Raw genomic sequence first — 17,057 nt, forward strand, 5'->3', positions numbered from 1 at the left:
GGGTGTAAAACAGAAATTCCATGCGGTCTTCCATCCCCAATCTGCAGGCCTGGTTGAGCGACACAATGCCACATTGAAGCTTAAGATAGCAAAAATAGTCGCCACCACAGGACTTAGATGGCCAGACGCTCTCCCACTAGCATTGCTATCAATGCGTTCCACCCCCACCAAACACCACTTAACCCCCTACGAGGTCGTCTTTGGGCGGCCCATGAACCTTTGGACTGCACCAAAACCAACATCCATCCACGACGTCCCGGACGTCCTCATGTCTGACTATTTGTATAACCTAACTAAGACGTTGTCTGTTATCCATCAGCAGGTGCTGCACGCCATTCCCGATGTTTCCAGGGGCCCGGGACACGACATCCAACCCGGTGACTTCGTCTTAGTGCGTAACTTCCAGCGCACCAAGAGTCTGGAGCCCCGGTGGACGGGCCCCCTGCAAGTCCTGATCACCACCCGAACAGCTCTTCGAGTGGAGGGGAAACGCAATTGGCTGCATGCACACCACTGCAAGAAGGTATCACCGACCCTGACAACCACGGACAACATCACCGCCCAAGAGGAACTTCTGGACAAAGACCGACCATCCCTGAGCCGCTGCCCGGATACAGAGACACTTGAATTGATTGAATATCCCGATCCCACTGTGCCATCCAAAGAAGGGTATAACTTGCGACGAAAGGAGAGAACTTCGGCTAAGCAGACCACAGGCTAAGTGGAAATCTCAGAACGGTAGCCTAGTCACCTCAAAGGCCACCAGGAGAGAAACTAAAACAAAGTCTGTGGTTCTGCCCGCTACCGAGTCTCTTGAAGGTGATGGAAGCGCCCGACATGAAGATGATGGAAGCAACCGGACGTCCGAAGATCCACTACAAAAACCCAAAGACTGACCGAATGCACAGCTTTAAGACAATAGCACTTTTCATTTCCCTTCTCTTTTGCCTTCTCCTCGTGGTCACCTTCTGGATCATGGAGGAGAGCACACCCGCTCATAAGACATTGCTGACTACCGTTCAACCTACCACCACGAAAGAACACCATCTGATCTCACTTTCACCCCAACTCCGAGAAAGGCGTAAGGAGTTCTGGAATAACTCTTTTGTGCAGTTGCTCCACCAACACAATCTTGCCACCAACGCCACTAACTGCTGGATCTGTGGATTGCTGCCCCATGCCACTGGGCACTCAATCCCTTTCATCCCTTCACCTTTTTCTGTCCATGGTTCCTGCCTCGCCTGGCTGATCCTCCTGCAGGAGAGCTACAAGGACAATGCCACTTCCGGCAGAACCATGTCACACTTCTACCATGGGTTCTGGCTGAACAAAACTGGTAGAACCTCCGCCCTCTTCTGCCCTCTGAGATCGAACACTTCCTTTCACATGGACATCCCCGCCAAAGAACGAATTGAAATGCAAGTGTTCAACAATCCAGCCAGACCCACCTTCTCTTACCTCCGAAAACGGACAGCCGCCACCCTAACAGTGGCCCTGTCCGTCATCAACATCACTGGATCTGTATGCCTCGAAGGCCTGGGGGCACAGCTGGTGGGCCACAGCTCCTGCCTCATCACCCGAACATTGGACTCAGTTGACCCACCCTCCTTTGTTGCCTCCCCGAATATGTACTTTGTCTGTGGTACTAAGGCCTACACCTGGCTCCCGAAAGGTTGGGGAGGCACCTGCTACATCGCCTTTGTCCTTCCTCCGACGTATGTGGCTCCAGCAAACCATCACCGACAGAAACGTGCCAAAGACATTGTACAAACCGACTCCACCGGAGCACAGTTCATGGACGCAGTAAAGGGTCTTGTTCCGCTCTGGGGTCCGATGGCAAACAGCCGTGCCATCCGCCACTTAACCCAGGCAGTCGAAACAGCAATGAACATTACAGCTGGCGCCCTCGCCAACAACACCGCTGAGCTTCAGGCCGTCCGCCTGGTGGCTCTCCAGAACCGCCTTGTTCTAGATGTGGTTCTGGCTGATCGCGGAGGAGCATGCCGCATCATTGGGTCCAGCTGTTGTACCTACGTACCGGATAACTCACCCTCAGTCTACAAAGCAATTGAACACCTCCACAGACTGTCCACAGAGGTCCATCAAGAGCAAGAAGAATGGTCACTGGGGAGTTGGTTTTGGGACACTATTAAAGGTTGGGGATGGAGGCTGTTTTCATTTATCCTCATACCAATCGTGATACTATGTGGATGTTGCTTGGGGATTCAGTGTCTGCCACCTTTATGTTCGCTTTTTATGAACTGCATCTGCCCTAAGACTTTGGACTTTGAAACAGAGCGGATGAAAGCTCTGAATGAGGTGGAGGTACGGGGTATTATGGGGATAGATCCAAACTAGGCAAGCTGGCGAGACATGTTAAAAGGGAGGACTGTGGAAATTTAGCGCGCAAACTGAACATTATCTGCGCCATCTTGCCTCTCCCCAGCGCCACGCATAGCAAATGCACGGCCGCCATTTTAGGCACCCCACTCTCTCTCCCCGCTCACTCTCGATCGCCAGCGCTTTCCCCCGGCGCTGCGAGCATCCCCCGCGCGCCGGCCACCCCCGCTCTCTCATACAGGCCATAAACCCTCTCCTTCTGCGCGACCCTGCTACGGAACCACATCCGATCGACATCCCATACATGGTCATGCCTCTCCTTTGATAACCCCCTTCCTCTGCGCCCCATTGTCCGAACTGGTCCCAGGCCATCACCTAGCCCTGCGGATGCAGTTTATTGCCCCTACTGTAAGGGAAACACCCCGCATCAAAGGGATTACAGTAGATCAAAGCCCCTACCCCCTGAGACCCGGCCGGTTGCACACACCCCCGGGAATTAGCGGAATTCCCTGCTGCGCGATAGCCATCTCCCACTGCGGGTAGGGTGGGAACCTCTACTGTAACTATGTGTGGGATCGGATCTGAGCCGGGGCTTCAGGGGATGTTCTTTCAGGCATCAAGAGAATCTCAAGAATGTACTATATGTAATAAAGCAATAAACCGGTGTATAAGAGACCAGGTCTCAGAGATGCGGTAGAGCACCTCGTGACGATACCTTGCTGTCTGATCTGATGTGTTCTGCTCCGACGGAATAAAACTTTGTTTCCTGCCTTCCAGTCTCCGGCGCCTGCCTCTTTCATTGGTAAATTATCGAGTGGTATAAGAGGCGATTACCGCCGGGCAAATACTTGAAAGGTTATCGACTGAAACTGCCGCTACCATTTAACAGTAGTAAATGAGGAAATTAGGAAACTTCATAACAAATAAGTCTCCCAAAATGGCCACCAGAGACAAAAGAGCCCAAATGTAGCCCAAATATCACCCAGATGTAGCCCAAGTATAGCCCAATGACAGAATGTCCCAGAGTGTTCTAACGAACAACTAGAGCGCTAACAGTCTTAGTTATGACAAAAATATGGCACACCTGAAGCTATCTTGATTGGAATAAAGTGGTAACACTTAACATGTAATTTGCAAAGGAACAAAATAAGTGGGTTCATTTTGCCATAGAAATTATGATTAGTGCTGCAGAAAGAAAAATTAGGGCACATTTTGACTTCTCAAATCCTCTTCTATTTCATTAAACAAATTCTGACATGCAGACTGAAACATGCACTTTGAATACCAGCAGCAGACTTCCCTGGTGAGCAGTAGCTTTACTACAGTGATCTAATGAGCAACTAGAGTGCTACCATTCAAAATTTATGGCAAATGTGTGACCCATCTGAATGCCTTCTTGATGGAACCAAAGTAAACAAGCATTGAAAATGCAATAGGTCTCGCCCTCGTTTATGTTAAAGCAATTCTGTTTGTAATTAGGTGGATTTTTAGCTTTGCTTTTATTAGTGTTTTTTAAACTTTCATGTACATAGCATGCATATATGTATATGTATATGTATATGTATGCATGCATTTATATTTGTATTTATATAGATATGCAGATTATATATATGTTTATATATGTATGTATATATATATACACATACATATATATAAATGCATATATATGCATATATATATATGTGCATATGTGTGCGTGTAGAGAGAGATAGAGAGAGGTAGAGAGGTAGAGGTGTAGAGGTAGAGAGGTAGAGAGGTAGAGGTAGAGGTAGAGCGGAAGAGAGTAGTAGAGAGAGAGGTAGAGAGAGGTGGAGAGTAGAGGATGAGTAAAAGAGAGTAGAGAGTGAGTAGTAGAGAGTAGTAGAGAGAGTAGCAGAGAGTGAGTAGTAGAGAGTAGTAGAGTGAGTAGTAGAGAGTGAGTAGTAGAGAGTAGTAGAGAGTGAGTAGTAGAGAGTAGTAGAGAGTGGGTAATAGAGAGTGAGTAGTAGACAATAGTAGAGAGTAGTAGAGAGTGAGTAGTAGAGTGAGAAGTATATATATATAAGCAACAAATCCCGTAGCAGATGCAGGCAGCAAGAAGCACACGGGCACAGACCACAGCAGCAGGTACAATTGTAGGTTTATTTAAAGCATAAACAGGTCCACATTACGCGTTTCGGCCGCCGACCTGCGGCCTTGATCACATAGGACACACTACATGCTGCTAGGAAAATATAAAGGCAGGTGAAGAGGGTGTGTTGCCAACGTTAGTGACATGACGAATGCAAGTGCTTTACGGTAATTGACATAAATGGCAGTGACATTGCAAGACATGACTTACTGTAATAGCATAGTAGAACAGAAAAGGAGTATAGCAATATGGCAGTGACAGTGCGGAAAGTAATCAATTACTGCAATGACATAAAAATTGCCGGAAAACAAAGCAACTGGTATAATAATAACATGGTAATGCCCCTAGTCAAAGTAAAGTTACTCTTGACAAATGCCTGAATGATGCCAGGGTGAAGCCGGGAGAATTGAAAGAAAGAAAAGACTAAGGAGGCAATGTATTGTGAAGAAATAACATAGAAGAAATAAGACAGAGGAAAGAAACCACAAGAAGGAAAAAGAAAGGAGAATCCGACAGGGAAACGAGAGAGAGAAGAGCACGCCGCAGGTCTAGCTCTTCCATACGTGAGCAATGGACGGTGGAAGGAAAAGTAATACTACAGGTGAGATTCAAGTGCTGATCTCATAGTAAAGTGTGGAATAACACCTACTGACAACCATAGTGCTACGGCGATGACAGGGATAGCTGTCATCACAAACACATCGGGAACCCATAGGGGTAGATAAATGAAAGTCAAGCGTGCAAGAGCAGCAACAATCGCTATTCTCCACGAAGAATAATAGCCGGCAAATCAAAAAATTAGGAGAAGAAACAGGGGCAAACTATCAGTAATGAAGTTGACCAATAAATGACAAAAAGTGGGAGTATAGCTTAATGTCAAAGTGTGTTCACGGTGGCGAACCAACATGTGAAGCTGCCAAATTACCATAAGGTGCAGTGAATATAACAGTGTAGGGTGGTGCAACAAGTTAAAAAGTGACAATCGGTGAAATGCGGCGTAAAATTAAAACAAAGTGGAAATACCAAAGTAAAACCAACTAGAGACAATGTTCATAAAGGAACAGAGTTCAGAACCCAGCCGGGAGTATAATAGCAGAAAAGCAAAATTACAATATATATAGGCTTTCCTGATTTCAGTTTCTATTTTTGGTAACTTCTGGTGGGGTTTTTTCAGTTTTTTAACTACCTTAAAAATATAGTGGATATCAGTGGTTACACATTTTCGCGCCATTAAAAACAACAGAAACAGTGTTTTTCCAGTGTTTATGGAATTTTAATTGAACTTTAATGATTGCTTGCTTTCTGCACTGATAGTGCATGTGTATAGATCGAGTGTGCACAGGGTATATGAGGTCCAAATATTTTTTTACAAAACTTATTGTAGTACACCATTCAATACTTCTTTGGTCATGTACACTCACTCTGTCCTTCCTATGTAAACGTTTATCTGTAAAAAGGCCCTCTCAACATTTGCACTTGAGACGGGCAATGCCAAAACAGCCAGTACACAATTTGCTAACTCTAGCCAATGACATAGCTTTCCATGTCAATACTGGTGCACCTGAAGATTGTGATTCTCTAGGACATGTTCTGCAACATATGTGTTGGATTGGGCACATATGCCCTCAGTTATTGAAGCAGTCAAAAATGAAGCAGTTCTTTTCAAAGTCTAGAGAAAATTCAGAGGGGATCTAGAACTTGTGCAGAGTACCTCCGTGAGGCTTCATTAACTTCAAATGCCATGGTTGGTGAAGGGACATTTCTATGCATCATTGCAACCCATTTCCCACAGACTAAAATAACATTTATTGAATTGCTCCTGAACATTTCTTTGCTTACCATGTGGCAAGAATTCTAACATGGAGGATGTTGCGGTGCCAAAGTCACTAAAAGTGTAGTCCAGCCTACTCTCAAGGAGATGTTTCACATCTACACCAGTTACGCTGAACAGTTGGTAGACAAGGGTGTTTTCAGACTCTAGTATTTTGATTATGTCTACTATAGCAGTCCCATTTTCCAGTAAAAACTGCATCATCACTAAGCAAAAATTCTGCAAACGGTCGCCACATGAATAATATAGTATTCACAGCTTTTAGAACTGAGAACCACCGGCTAAATGACACAGTTATGATGACTCTATCTTTGATGCCACACAAAGCACAAAATGAGAAATATTCGCATTTTAGTTCCTGGGCATAATGAAACAGTGCACCAGAATGGACTACAAAGTCAGTAGCATTCTTCATTAACTCTGAAGATGCTTTCAGCATACCATCTAGCAAGTGACAAGGATCTCTTACAGGGAAGCACTTCAGATCAGGTATCCATTTTGACAGGCCATCATACAACTTTTTCATATACGTAGCTGAATTACTTAAAATACAAATAATATCACTCCAATCTTTATTGAACTTGGTAGGTACTTTTTTCAGCAGCATTCCAAGTGACACTGCGTTCCATGTTTACCAAACGTCTGGTGTAATGTTTTCATCACTATCTCAGATGCTTGGTGACAATATTCTTTTCACGTATACCTGTTACTACACCTTGCATTGAATGTTTAAAGCCTGGGGTGTTTGACAATTCACTTACAATCAATACTGACTCGCTAGAAAAAGGAGCTGATGTATCAAAGGATTTCACCCATTCTCTGTCTGTGAGTAAATGTGATAGTACATATTGGGAAAGATTCTTATGAAACAAGGCATTTTTCCTATCACTGAAATCAAATGCAGCCACAGTATCAAATATGATTTTGATATTTCCTGATTCTCTGCAGTTTATAAAATAACTAAATAAGACCTAAAACATGCTTCTAAACACTTCATCTTTAGACCAAAGACCACAAAACTGAAAAAAAGCAGAAAGAGAAGAGAGAATGTTTTGGTGACATCCCTAAACAACAAAACTCAAGCAGAATAATGTTAGCCCATTCTTTCTTGCTGCTGCCTTGTATACCAAAGTTACATTGTATTGGCCCCTTCAGGAAGAAATAAAAATGACCCTTTCACTCATCTTTTCATTTATTTGAATGGTACTTACTTTGTGGTTTGGAAGGTGTTTTTTCAGTGTTTATACGTTTACACTGGTGATGGCTATTTTCCTTTCAGTGGGGTTTTATCAGTTATTATAGGTTTAAACCTAAAACCAGATAGCCTAAATATATATATATATTCAACACCACCGTTCTCTTCAACTTCCCTTCCGCGGGCAACAAACGGATGTGAACCCACGTTGTGCTGGAATTATTTTCAGTTTATATATATATATATATATAAAATAAAAGGCTCCCGTCAGCCGGGGTCGGTGCGGGGATCGGGTGTCGGAACCCGATAAACATATTAGAGAAATCTTCGTATCACACGTAGTCAACAAAGAAAGACTCGCACTCCAGGAACGTGGTCTAGTAATTATTATTTTGAATCAACGGCATCGCATTTCGACCACAAGGTCTTTTTCAAAGTCAGTTTGCACAGACAACAAACCACCATTTTAAAGTGTTTTTGGCAATAAGTGACATAGAAGACAGACACCGCATTTCAACTTGATGCTAGGCATAGAAAACAGACTCACTGTCCAACCTGTTGTAACTTTCACAGGGTGAGCATTTTGTTTAAATTGACCATAATTTCTAGCATTTCAATATTGAATAACATGATTACTAGGTACTCATGTCCATCATGCCTAAATTAAAATTCATAAACTTTTTAATATTACTGATATTTCACCATTTCAATTCCAAATGAAACAGCAATTCATACAACAATTACTAAGAGCCTGTGTATGATACCACATTGCGGGGTATAAGCAGTAGGAGATCGTCTTCACAGCTGGGTTTTGGAGGGGAAGAGTCAGAGGGAAGAGTTTAGAATGGTTTGCTTTGGGGGAACGGTATAAGAGATTTCAGATGATGCAAGGAGGGGTAGAGTAGGGGAGAGTCTAGAAAGGGTTATTTGGGTATGGAGTTTGGGATAAATGAGAGAGTGGATGTATAGTGTGAGAAATAGGGTAGTGCATTGGAAAGAGTAGTAGAAAGAAGTTTGAGATGAGTCAGAAAGTTGGGCTAGAAGATATATTGAGAGAAGTATAGGCTGAGAAATAAGGTAGTGCATTGGAAATGCTAAATTAGAAGACAGTGATAAATATATAGACCCATAAGTACATTGAAAGTATATAGATGCATAAATGAGGTAAGTATATGTAGATTCAAGATATTGATAGAGGTACAGGATGAGAAATAGGGTAGTGCATTGGATATGCTTTTTCAGGAGAAAAGTAACAAACACACAGATCCAAGTACATGGAAGGTACATAGATGCACAATGGAAGCAAGTACATGGTAGCAGAATACCAAATATCTTACTGTGGGCCCATAACCTAATCTCCAGAATCAGCATTAACTGATGAGTTGCATTCATTACACAGATGTTGATTTTATATATAATATTCTAATCTTACAGTGGGAAATATTCCAGTGTTCCAAAGTTGTATTTTGCTTTTTACACTTAGTAAAATTGCTTAAGTTCACTACTTAACTTAACAAAGGGTTAGGGTTAGTATTCCTAAAGCTAAACAATGTCCTAAAGCAGAACTGATGTGCTTCAATTCTCTCTCAGATTTATAACATAAACAAACTCTGGTGCCGCCCCACCATGCATCTTTGCACAACACAAGTTGTTTAATCAGCCAGTGCCATATCTTAAGGCTTCCCATTTTGCCCGATGTCTCACATCCTCCTCATTGATGAGCCACTCTGAGCAGATTAATATGCATACCGCGAGCGGGGACCTGGATTAAGTGAGTGATCCCATAAGAATGGATGGAGAAAAAAATAGGGAAGTTGATGCAGGTTTGCAAAGATAGTTAATTATTGGAAGCCTATGGAGGCATGTTGTATTTAGAGTATGAATGAGGGTAAGTTGACAGGTATGAATTTTGCTTTGTACAGTAAAAATCCCTTCGCTGTCCCTACATTGTCCCTCTGGCAATTTGGTCTACCACTCCAGCTTAGTGTGGGGACTACAACTTCAAAATCATTGAGAAAGCAGGATGATTAGCCAGCACAGTAGCTGTAACCACAGCAAGATGTAACCTCCCACTTACACCACAGATCAATTGAAAGAATTTGAAATCCATCCAGGGGTAGGGTTGCTACCTAGTAAAATATCAATCTGATTTCTATTTTCTGTCCTAACCAGTAAAATAACTAGGAAAAGCAGTGAAATAGGCTATGTTTTCTATTTTGAAATATAATATACACATAAAACAGGAAGCAGATGTTGAAATCACTGAAAATGTCTTGATTATTTCTAAATGTGCATTAAAGCAAACAGTAGGTTAAATGGCTTGTTACAAAAGAATTCTTAAAAGTTTATACAGATCATTTTTCGCCTATCAGCTCTGGGCCTTCCAGAATTGCAAGACATAAAATAAATGGCCAGTATATTTCCTGAGGAGGGTAACGACTCTTCTGCAGCTCTACCAAGTTTCCCAGGTCCATGCCTAATATGCGGCTCAGGTTTAAGATGGGATATATTGAAATATGACTCGGATTTTAAAGGCTTGTTCGATCAAGAGCCTTTATTTGCATATACTCGCAGTAATAATCTTAAGGAGATGCTGACACAATCCCAACTTTTGGATCCCAACGAGTTCACAGGCATGCATAAGTGTTATAACTGCGTGAACTGTAATAATGTTATCACAGGAAATACCATTAATAATCCTCGTACAGGTAGAACCATTTCATTAAGGCACAATGGTAATTGTAATTCAAGTTTTGCCATATATGCTATTAAATGTCCATGCGGTTTTCTTTTCTTTGGGAAAACGACGCGAAAAATTAAGATACGCATTTCAGAGCATAAAAGTACAATACGCACACAGAACACTAAATCATATTTAGTGTCGTATTGGCTTAACCAACATCACACAAATGCACAATTGAGATTCATCATTCTGGAAATTTTAAAATGCAGATCAGGTTTTGATAATTCTAAAAAGTTGAGCCAGAGGGAAGTGTGGTGGACAAACTTTTTACAGACCTTGGCACCATTTGTCTCAATGAGAAAATTGAGATGCAGTGTTACTTGTGATATACTGACTGCATATACCTCCATTTTTAGGCAATGTTCTGTCTATATGTAATAGTAGATTGTACATATGCGTTCTGTTTTTGGCAACACTCACAAGTCACTAGTTATAATTTTGTTACCTGGGCGTAAGTTGTTTATAATTCAAAACATAAAAAAATTATTTTCATTTCATCTAATTTTATTGCATTTTGTGATTTTATTTGGGAATAACCTTTCTTCACAAATATATGTTAACATAATTTTTATTGCCACTTCAGGTTGTAAAAGCCAAGTTCATTCAGCTCTTAGTTTTCACTTATACAACAAACCACACTTATATTGGCAGCTGGGAAACATTTGCAGACAGCGGTCGATTCGCGTTTTTTCAATTCATAATTTTTAACATTTTGGAAATATTTCCTCCTCTTATCAGTTTGTCACCTGATAATCTTCCACACATTTCGCTTTAGATAAACGTGCGAGGGTAGTCATCCCCATACAATATAACTCTTCTAGTATCACATTAACAACACCATTCTAAGATGGTGACTGTTATCATTACTTGCGGGTACGTCTTCTATTTTCATTATTATGGGGCAGGAACAGTTCGAGTTCATTAGTTTTAAACAGGTCGTCGGCGTTGTATAGCTGGTAACGATTTGCGGCAGGAACGATTCTCTGCACAGATTTGCGCTACATTAGGTCACATCTAGAATTATAGGAGTCCCATTTCTATCAACAAGTAAGTGGATACTTTCAAGCACACCCTTGCCTCATTAGTGTCGCTGTGACTACTAGCATTTGCATTAGAGAATTCAACATTGGGTTTTTTCCACAGATTATTTTAACAGAACAGTAGTGACTTTCCCTCGCATTCCGCTGTGATTGGTCTTTTTTCCAAGCCACATCTTTGGTAAGCACTATTTTTCACTATCAATCTAGTTTTTTTCCTTTTTTATTTTTACGCTCGATTATAATACCACCCAAAACCTTTTATTCGCGTTTTCAGGTTATACACGGAATCTTTAGGAAATTTTTCTCATTCTCTGAGCCCATCCTGTTCTGGAGTGACTAAGTAAATCCCGCTTCTATCCCCCTCTTCATTTGGTAATTAAATTCTATTTGGTTGTCAGTTGGTTAGCTGACCCTGGTCGTTGTTCTATTTCCCAGCACAGTTTGTGATTCATTGGAGTTGCGCTTGGATTTGTTTACACATCATCTCAGCTCACAACTATTGAGTAAGTTTAGATACAATATACGCATTGATTACCACCACGGTTATTAAGAATCACATGGTATGTAATGATCTTTCTGTCACACAGCAGCTTTATTGCCAGTACTTACTGCACTAGAGGCAATACACACCAAATTTGGGTGATTTTTCGTGTACTTCTTGTGGCATTGGCATCTTTACTAATTTCTCTTCTTTTCTACCTATTTCACACAGCGATTAACTACATTCTTTGATACATTCTTTCTTGCCTCTGATTGAACGCATATCAGCTTTTTTTTTCTCCCTTGCTGGGCGCTGTATATAGAGCCATTTCTTGATTTACCTGTTTATTTGTGCTACTTAGATAAATTCTTTACCGTAGTTTTGTCATTGTTTTTTATAGGCCACTGAAGAAGGAATAGTTATATCCCGAAATGCATTGGGCAAGATGATATGTTATGCTCATTGTACAACTTAAATTCTTTTGAATCTTGTTTATTTTTGTGTAAACATCATTGAACGCAAATGATTTCGCAATGTTTATGAATATGGTTGTCATTTTTTTCTCCTTGTGTGTATATAAATTGATTATTTTCTGATACTAGAATGACACATTTGCTTTATTCACCCAATAATTTATTATCTGATGCTTTTGATGCTAAAATTGTGAAATATATATACTTGTAATAGTGCTGTGCACCCAGTATACTGGTGGTTTTTTCCACCAGCAGAACTGTAAGTAGGGAAGGCATGAATGGGTCAGAAGTGTCCAGATACACTGACTATGACGTGAGAGGAACATGGCGGCAGGCTGACGCCGGTCGCCGGGAGCTCCGATCCGATCCGGAGTATCGATCGCTTTTTCTTGATGAATTGATCCCGACTTTACGGTGAGAATGCAGGGGAGACCTTGCACCCGTCTTTTTTTGATGTTGTTCTGACCGTTTTTTTCTTTCCGCTTGTCTCCTCTGCAGTGTTCTGCCCGAGGTCGGTGGCGCTGTGAGGGGCGGCGCTAAGACCGAGGAGCCCTGCAAGCCGTATGGGAGCCGAGGTAGCAGCAGAGGCGGGGTTTGCAGTCTCTGAGACCGGTGGTAGCTGCAGGAGGCATCGGGCAAGGCTATGGAAGAAAATTAGATCGGCGGCCGCTAGGATCAACTTTCGAGCCCCTGAGGAGCGAGGAGCTGCGGTGATACGGTCAGTGGGGCCAGAGGGGGCTGGGAAAGGCCGCATGCAGCAAAACTCTCAGAGTGTTATCGGAGAAGGTGGTGTGCGGAGTAAACCAGGGGCGCCTCAGGTACTGCTAATGGAAAGAGACTTTTCTTTACTAAGTTCTGAAAGCTTAGATTCCATCTTAAAACCGGGCCCTGGCCTATGTTCTAAAATCAGAGAAAAGACTTCGACTATAGAAGTCTCGAGCGGGGAAAGAGCGCTGCCTGTTAGAAACAGATACCAGCTTCGCTCTCAGCTGGAACTTCAAAGAGAAGATTTATTGGTCTCACAGGGGGGCAAAGGGGGGCTTGATGCAGTAGTCCCATTAACGCCTCTGAAAAGGAAGGAGAAAAAGGGAAAAATATAAAGAAAGGGGAGTTTAAAAACAGTAAGACTCTGAAAAAATCTGCTCCCCCAGTAAAACCCACTCCCTCGCTAAAATCTTACTTTAAGATAATGGAGCAAGTGGCTGCTCCCAGGGGGGGGGTTCCCCCACCATCTTCTCCCGCTCGGATTATTCCTCAAATCTCCATCGAAAACCGGTATTCTCCCTTGACTTGCGACCCGGATCTAGAGATGGAAGAGACGGCCCCTTCTGGGCTAGAGTTTTTTGATTCCCGAGCCCTGCCTGAATCTGAATCTGCTATCTTTACCCTAGTTCAGCAATCAGTTAAAGATTTAGATTCTAGGGTCATTGATAGCACTAAGAAATCTACAGCAGGTCCTCCTCCGTCAGCTTTAGGTTCATTACCCTCTATCGATGCTGAAGTAGGGGAAAGGCTTGACCAGGGTGCTCTGGGGGGGAGGCATGAGGATCCGAGTGGCGGACACCTACAGTTACAGTCACTTCTACAGTCCCTCAGAGGAGACCTTCTTTCTAAGTTTGAGATCTCCGAGGCAAACCAAAGGGGGATACACGAGAAGTGTGCAAATTTGGAAAGTAAATTGGATGACATCTGTAAACGAACTGGGGCCCTGGAGTTGGAAGTCGCTACGCTCTCGGAAGCGGTCAAGTACATATAAAAGACATTGCGGGACTGAAGGCCCAGAATAAGTCACTCCAAATGGACATCGAGAGGCTAGAGATTCAAGCTAGACGGAATAACCTGAAATTTTTAAAGATTCCTGAGGGGGCCGAGAACGGTGATTTTAAATCATTGATCTGTAAACTTCTTAGAGAAGGAGTACTTAAAGACAGATCAGATATTGACCTCGAAAAAGAAATTCAAAGGGCGCATAGAGATCCTTTTAGACAACACCCAGACAGAAAAGCTCCCAGAAAATTTTTAGTTAACTTCCATACCTTTGCAGTTAAGGATCTGATACTGGGTAGAGCACTCACTGATACATCTCTCCAGTTTAATTCTAAAAAATACCTTATCCGTTCTGATGTGGGTAGAGCTACAGCACAAAGGCAATGGGAATTGGGGTCTAGGATGTCTGATCTGAGGAGCTTTGGCGCACACGTTCAGATGAAATTTCCCGCCTCACTGAAGGTGATGTGGAGAAATAAGTCCTATAACCTCACCTCCCCTCAAGAAGTAGATTCATTGCTGATTTTGATGAAAGAGAATTCACTTTAAAATTATTCTTTTTTTCCTCCTGGGAAGGTGATGCCTGCATCTGAGTGCACGGGAAGTGTATTAAATTGGAGGGAAAGTATGGGTTTGGGAGGAGTGGTGAAGGGAACTAGGATAGAGGTAGAGAGAAGAAAAGAAAAAAAAATATATATATAATAGATTGAAACTTAAAAAATATATATATATAGGATATTCATATGTGTGTACATATGTGTGTACAAGAAGCGTGGATAAGGGGGAAAAGAGAAAAAAGAAGAAAAAGAGGGTCAGAGCACATGTGGGATTTTACACGTTAAATGTTTCTTAGAGGGTCGATCCTGGTATTGGATCAAGTGGGGTCCCGATAGGCGACTAAGATCACCAAAGAAGAAGAGGGAGGGTTCCTCGGGGGGGTGGAGGGTGGTCGTGGGGCACGGGTGACCGGGGCAAAAATGGAAAAAATTAGTCCTCATACAATGGTGGAGAAAGTGCAGGTGGGAGCAAAATTTAGCCTATTTAAGGATGCGCCAAGATGAACAGTATTTCTAATAAAATCAAGATAATCAGCTGGAATGTCAATGGGTTGAGGGATACGAGAAAGATGTCTAGAGTGTGTGAATATTTGAGGAATTCAAAGGCTCATATGTGCCTGCTTGAAGAAACGCACCTAGAGGCAGAGGAGTGTAAGTTAGGATTTGGTAAACTCAGATGGGTCCAAGATCTTCTCTGCTCCGAACAAAAAGGTAGCACTAGGGGAGTGGCAATAGTAATTGCAAATAACGCTGGGATTAAAGTAGAGAAGTTCGAGACAGATAAATCCGGGAGGTGGCTGGTAGCATCATTGGTAATAGAGAGTTCCCCATTGGTGTGTGCAGTTTACTATGGGCCTAACCAGGATGCTCCAGCTGCTCTCTTAAAATTAAAAGCGAGACTTTCTGATACGGCAACACCTATTATCTTAGGGGGAGATTTTAACCTGATCTTGGATGAACTTTTAGATCGTACTTCAAAGGTTAAATATGCCCCTCCACGTAAATCACATCTGGAATTGAGGAATATTATTAAAGACTTCAATCTGATAGATATTTGGAGAGCAAAAAACGGTTTAAAAAAGGACTTCTCCTTTTATAGCCGGAAGTATAGACATCATTCCAGGATTGATTTCTTTTTATTAGACCAATCCCTTTTCTCAGCAGTAGACTCTATCCTTTGTATTCCAACACTACTCTCTGACCATTCTGTAGTGGAGTTTGCAGTTAATTTTAAGCAAAAAGTATTTCAGAGAAGGTGGACCCTGGATAGATCCTTATTACTAAAGGAAGAAGTCAAGCTGGACTTGGTGAACCAGGCAGAGGAATATTTTAAGTATAACTGCAGTACCACAACTGATCAGGTGGTCTGGGAGGCATTTAAGGCCTTCCTTAGAGGATCATTAAGTACACTGATGATTAGCAGGAATTTGCTCAGGAGGAGGTTGGAGGCAGAGCGTCTTTTTAAGATCAAGCAAAAAGAACAAGAGCTTCAGATGGCATCGGTAGAACATCCGAATATGGTACTACATCTATAAAGTGAGCTGGACGGATTACGGGCAGAATTCCAAGCTAGTCTGGATAAAATTTTAAAAGATAGGTGGGATGCCAGTAAGCTCCAAAATGTTTCCTATGGCGAAAGATGTGGTTCCTTTCTAGCCTGGAAAACCAGGGTAGAAAGGGAAAGGAATCAAATTAAAAGCCTATCCCAGAGTAGTACAGGAGCCATCATATATGATGACGACCAAATTAGGGAGGAGGCGAGAATATTTATGCAAGATCTCTATGAAGAAGACACCTGCTCTGTACCTCAAAGAGCTAAAGATTGGCTGAATCAGCTAGGGCTGCCTCAGATATCTATGTCGGATAGAGCCTTTCTGTGTTCGAGTATACAAGAGGGCGAAGTTAAAACTCAAATTAAGAAAATGGCTAGAGGGAAGGCAGCGGGCCCAGACGGGCTCCCAATAGAGTTATATTTGGTAGGTCTTGAAAAGGTTGTCCCTGTCCTAACAAATTTGTTTAATAGAATCTATTTATCAGGTGAGATCGTACCGAAATCATGGTCTGAAGCCACAGTCACACTGATCTTAAAGTCTGATAAAGACCCGCTAAAAATTGAGTCTTATAGACCCATTTCTTTTTTAAACACTGATTATAAAAAATTTGCGGGGAGCTAGAACAGCAAGAATCATTAAAACAATAGTACATTCGGATCAGAGGGGCTTCATCCCTGATAGACAGTTGAACGAATTAACTTTTCAAGCTATCGCGGCAATAGATGTGGCAACAGATAAGAAGCTTCCATTGACTTTAGTAGCCATTGATGCCGCTAAGGCCTTTGACCTGGTGAACTGGTCATACTTATGGGAAGCCCTATCTGGGTTTGGTTTTCCCAATAATTTTGTTTCAGCCGTTAGGTCTCTCTATTTCTGCCCTCGGGCAAGAATTTTAGTGAATGGCGCCCTAACAGATTGGGTTACAATTGCTCGGGGCACCCGACAAGGATGCCCCTTGTCACCCCTA

The 17,057-nt window shown here is 42.3% G+C and overlaps 1 protein-coding gene across 2 annotated transcripts in view; it reads left to right on the forward strand.

The window, feature by feature from the left end:
- Window positions 1-11,132: 11,132 nt before the first annotated feature.
- Window positions 11,133-17,057, forward strand: part of CCDC43 (coiled-coil domain containing 43) — a 212,280-nt gene continuing 206,355 nt past the window's right edge. The window contains exons 1-3 of one of the 2 annotated variants that reach the window (XM_085646727.1): window positions 11,133-11,266; window positions 11,363-11,437; window positions 12,712-13,031. In XM_085646727.1, coding sequence (XP_085502853.1) covers window positions 12,777-13,031 — 255 coding nt within the window. In that variant the 5' untranslated portion in view covers window positions 11,133-11,266; window positions 11,363-11,437; window positions 12,712-12,776. The remainder of the gene's footprint in view (window positions 11,267-11,362; window positions 11,438-12,711; window positions 13,032-17,057) is intronic. The other variant, XM_085646729.1, reaches the window with a different exon arrangement.

Source organism: Triturus cristatus, chromosome 1_1, assembly GCF_964204655.1.
Source record: "Triturus cristatus chromosome 1_1, aTriCri1.1, whole genome shotgun sequence".
NCBI lineage: Eukaryota > Metazoa > Chordata > Amphibia > Caudata > Salamandridae > Triturus > Triturus cristatus.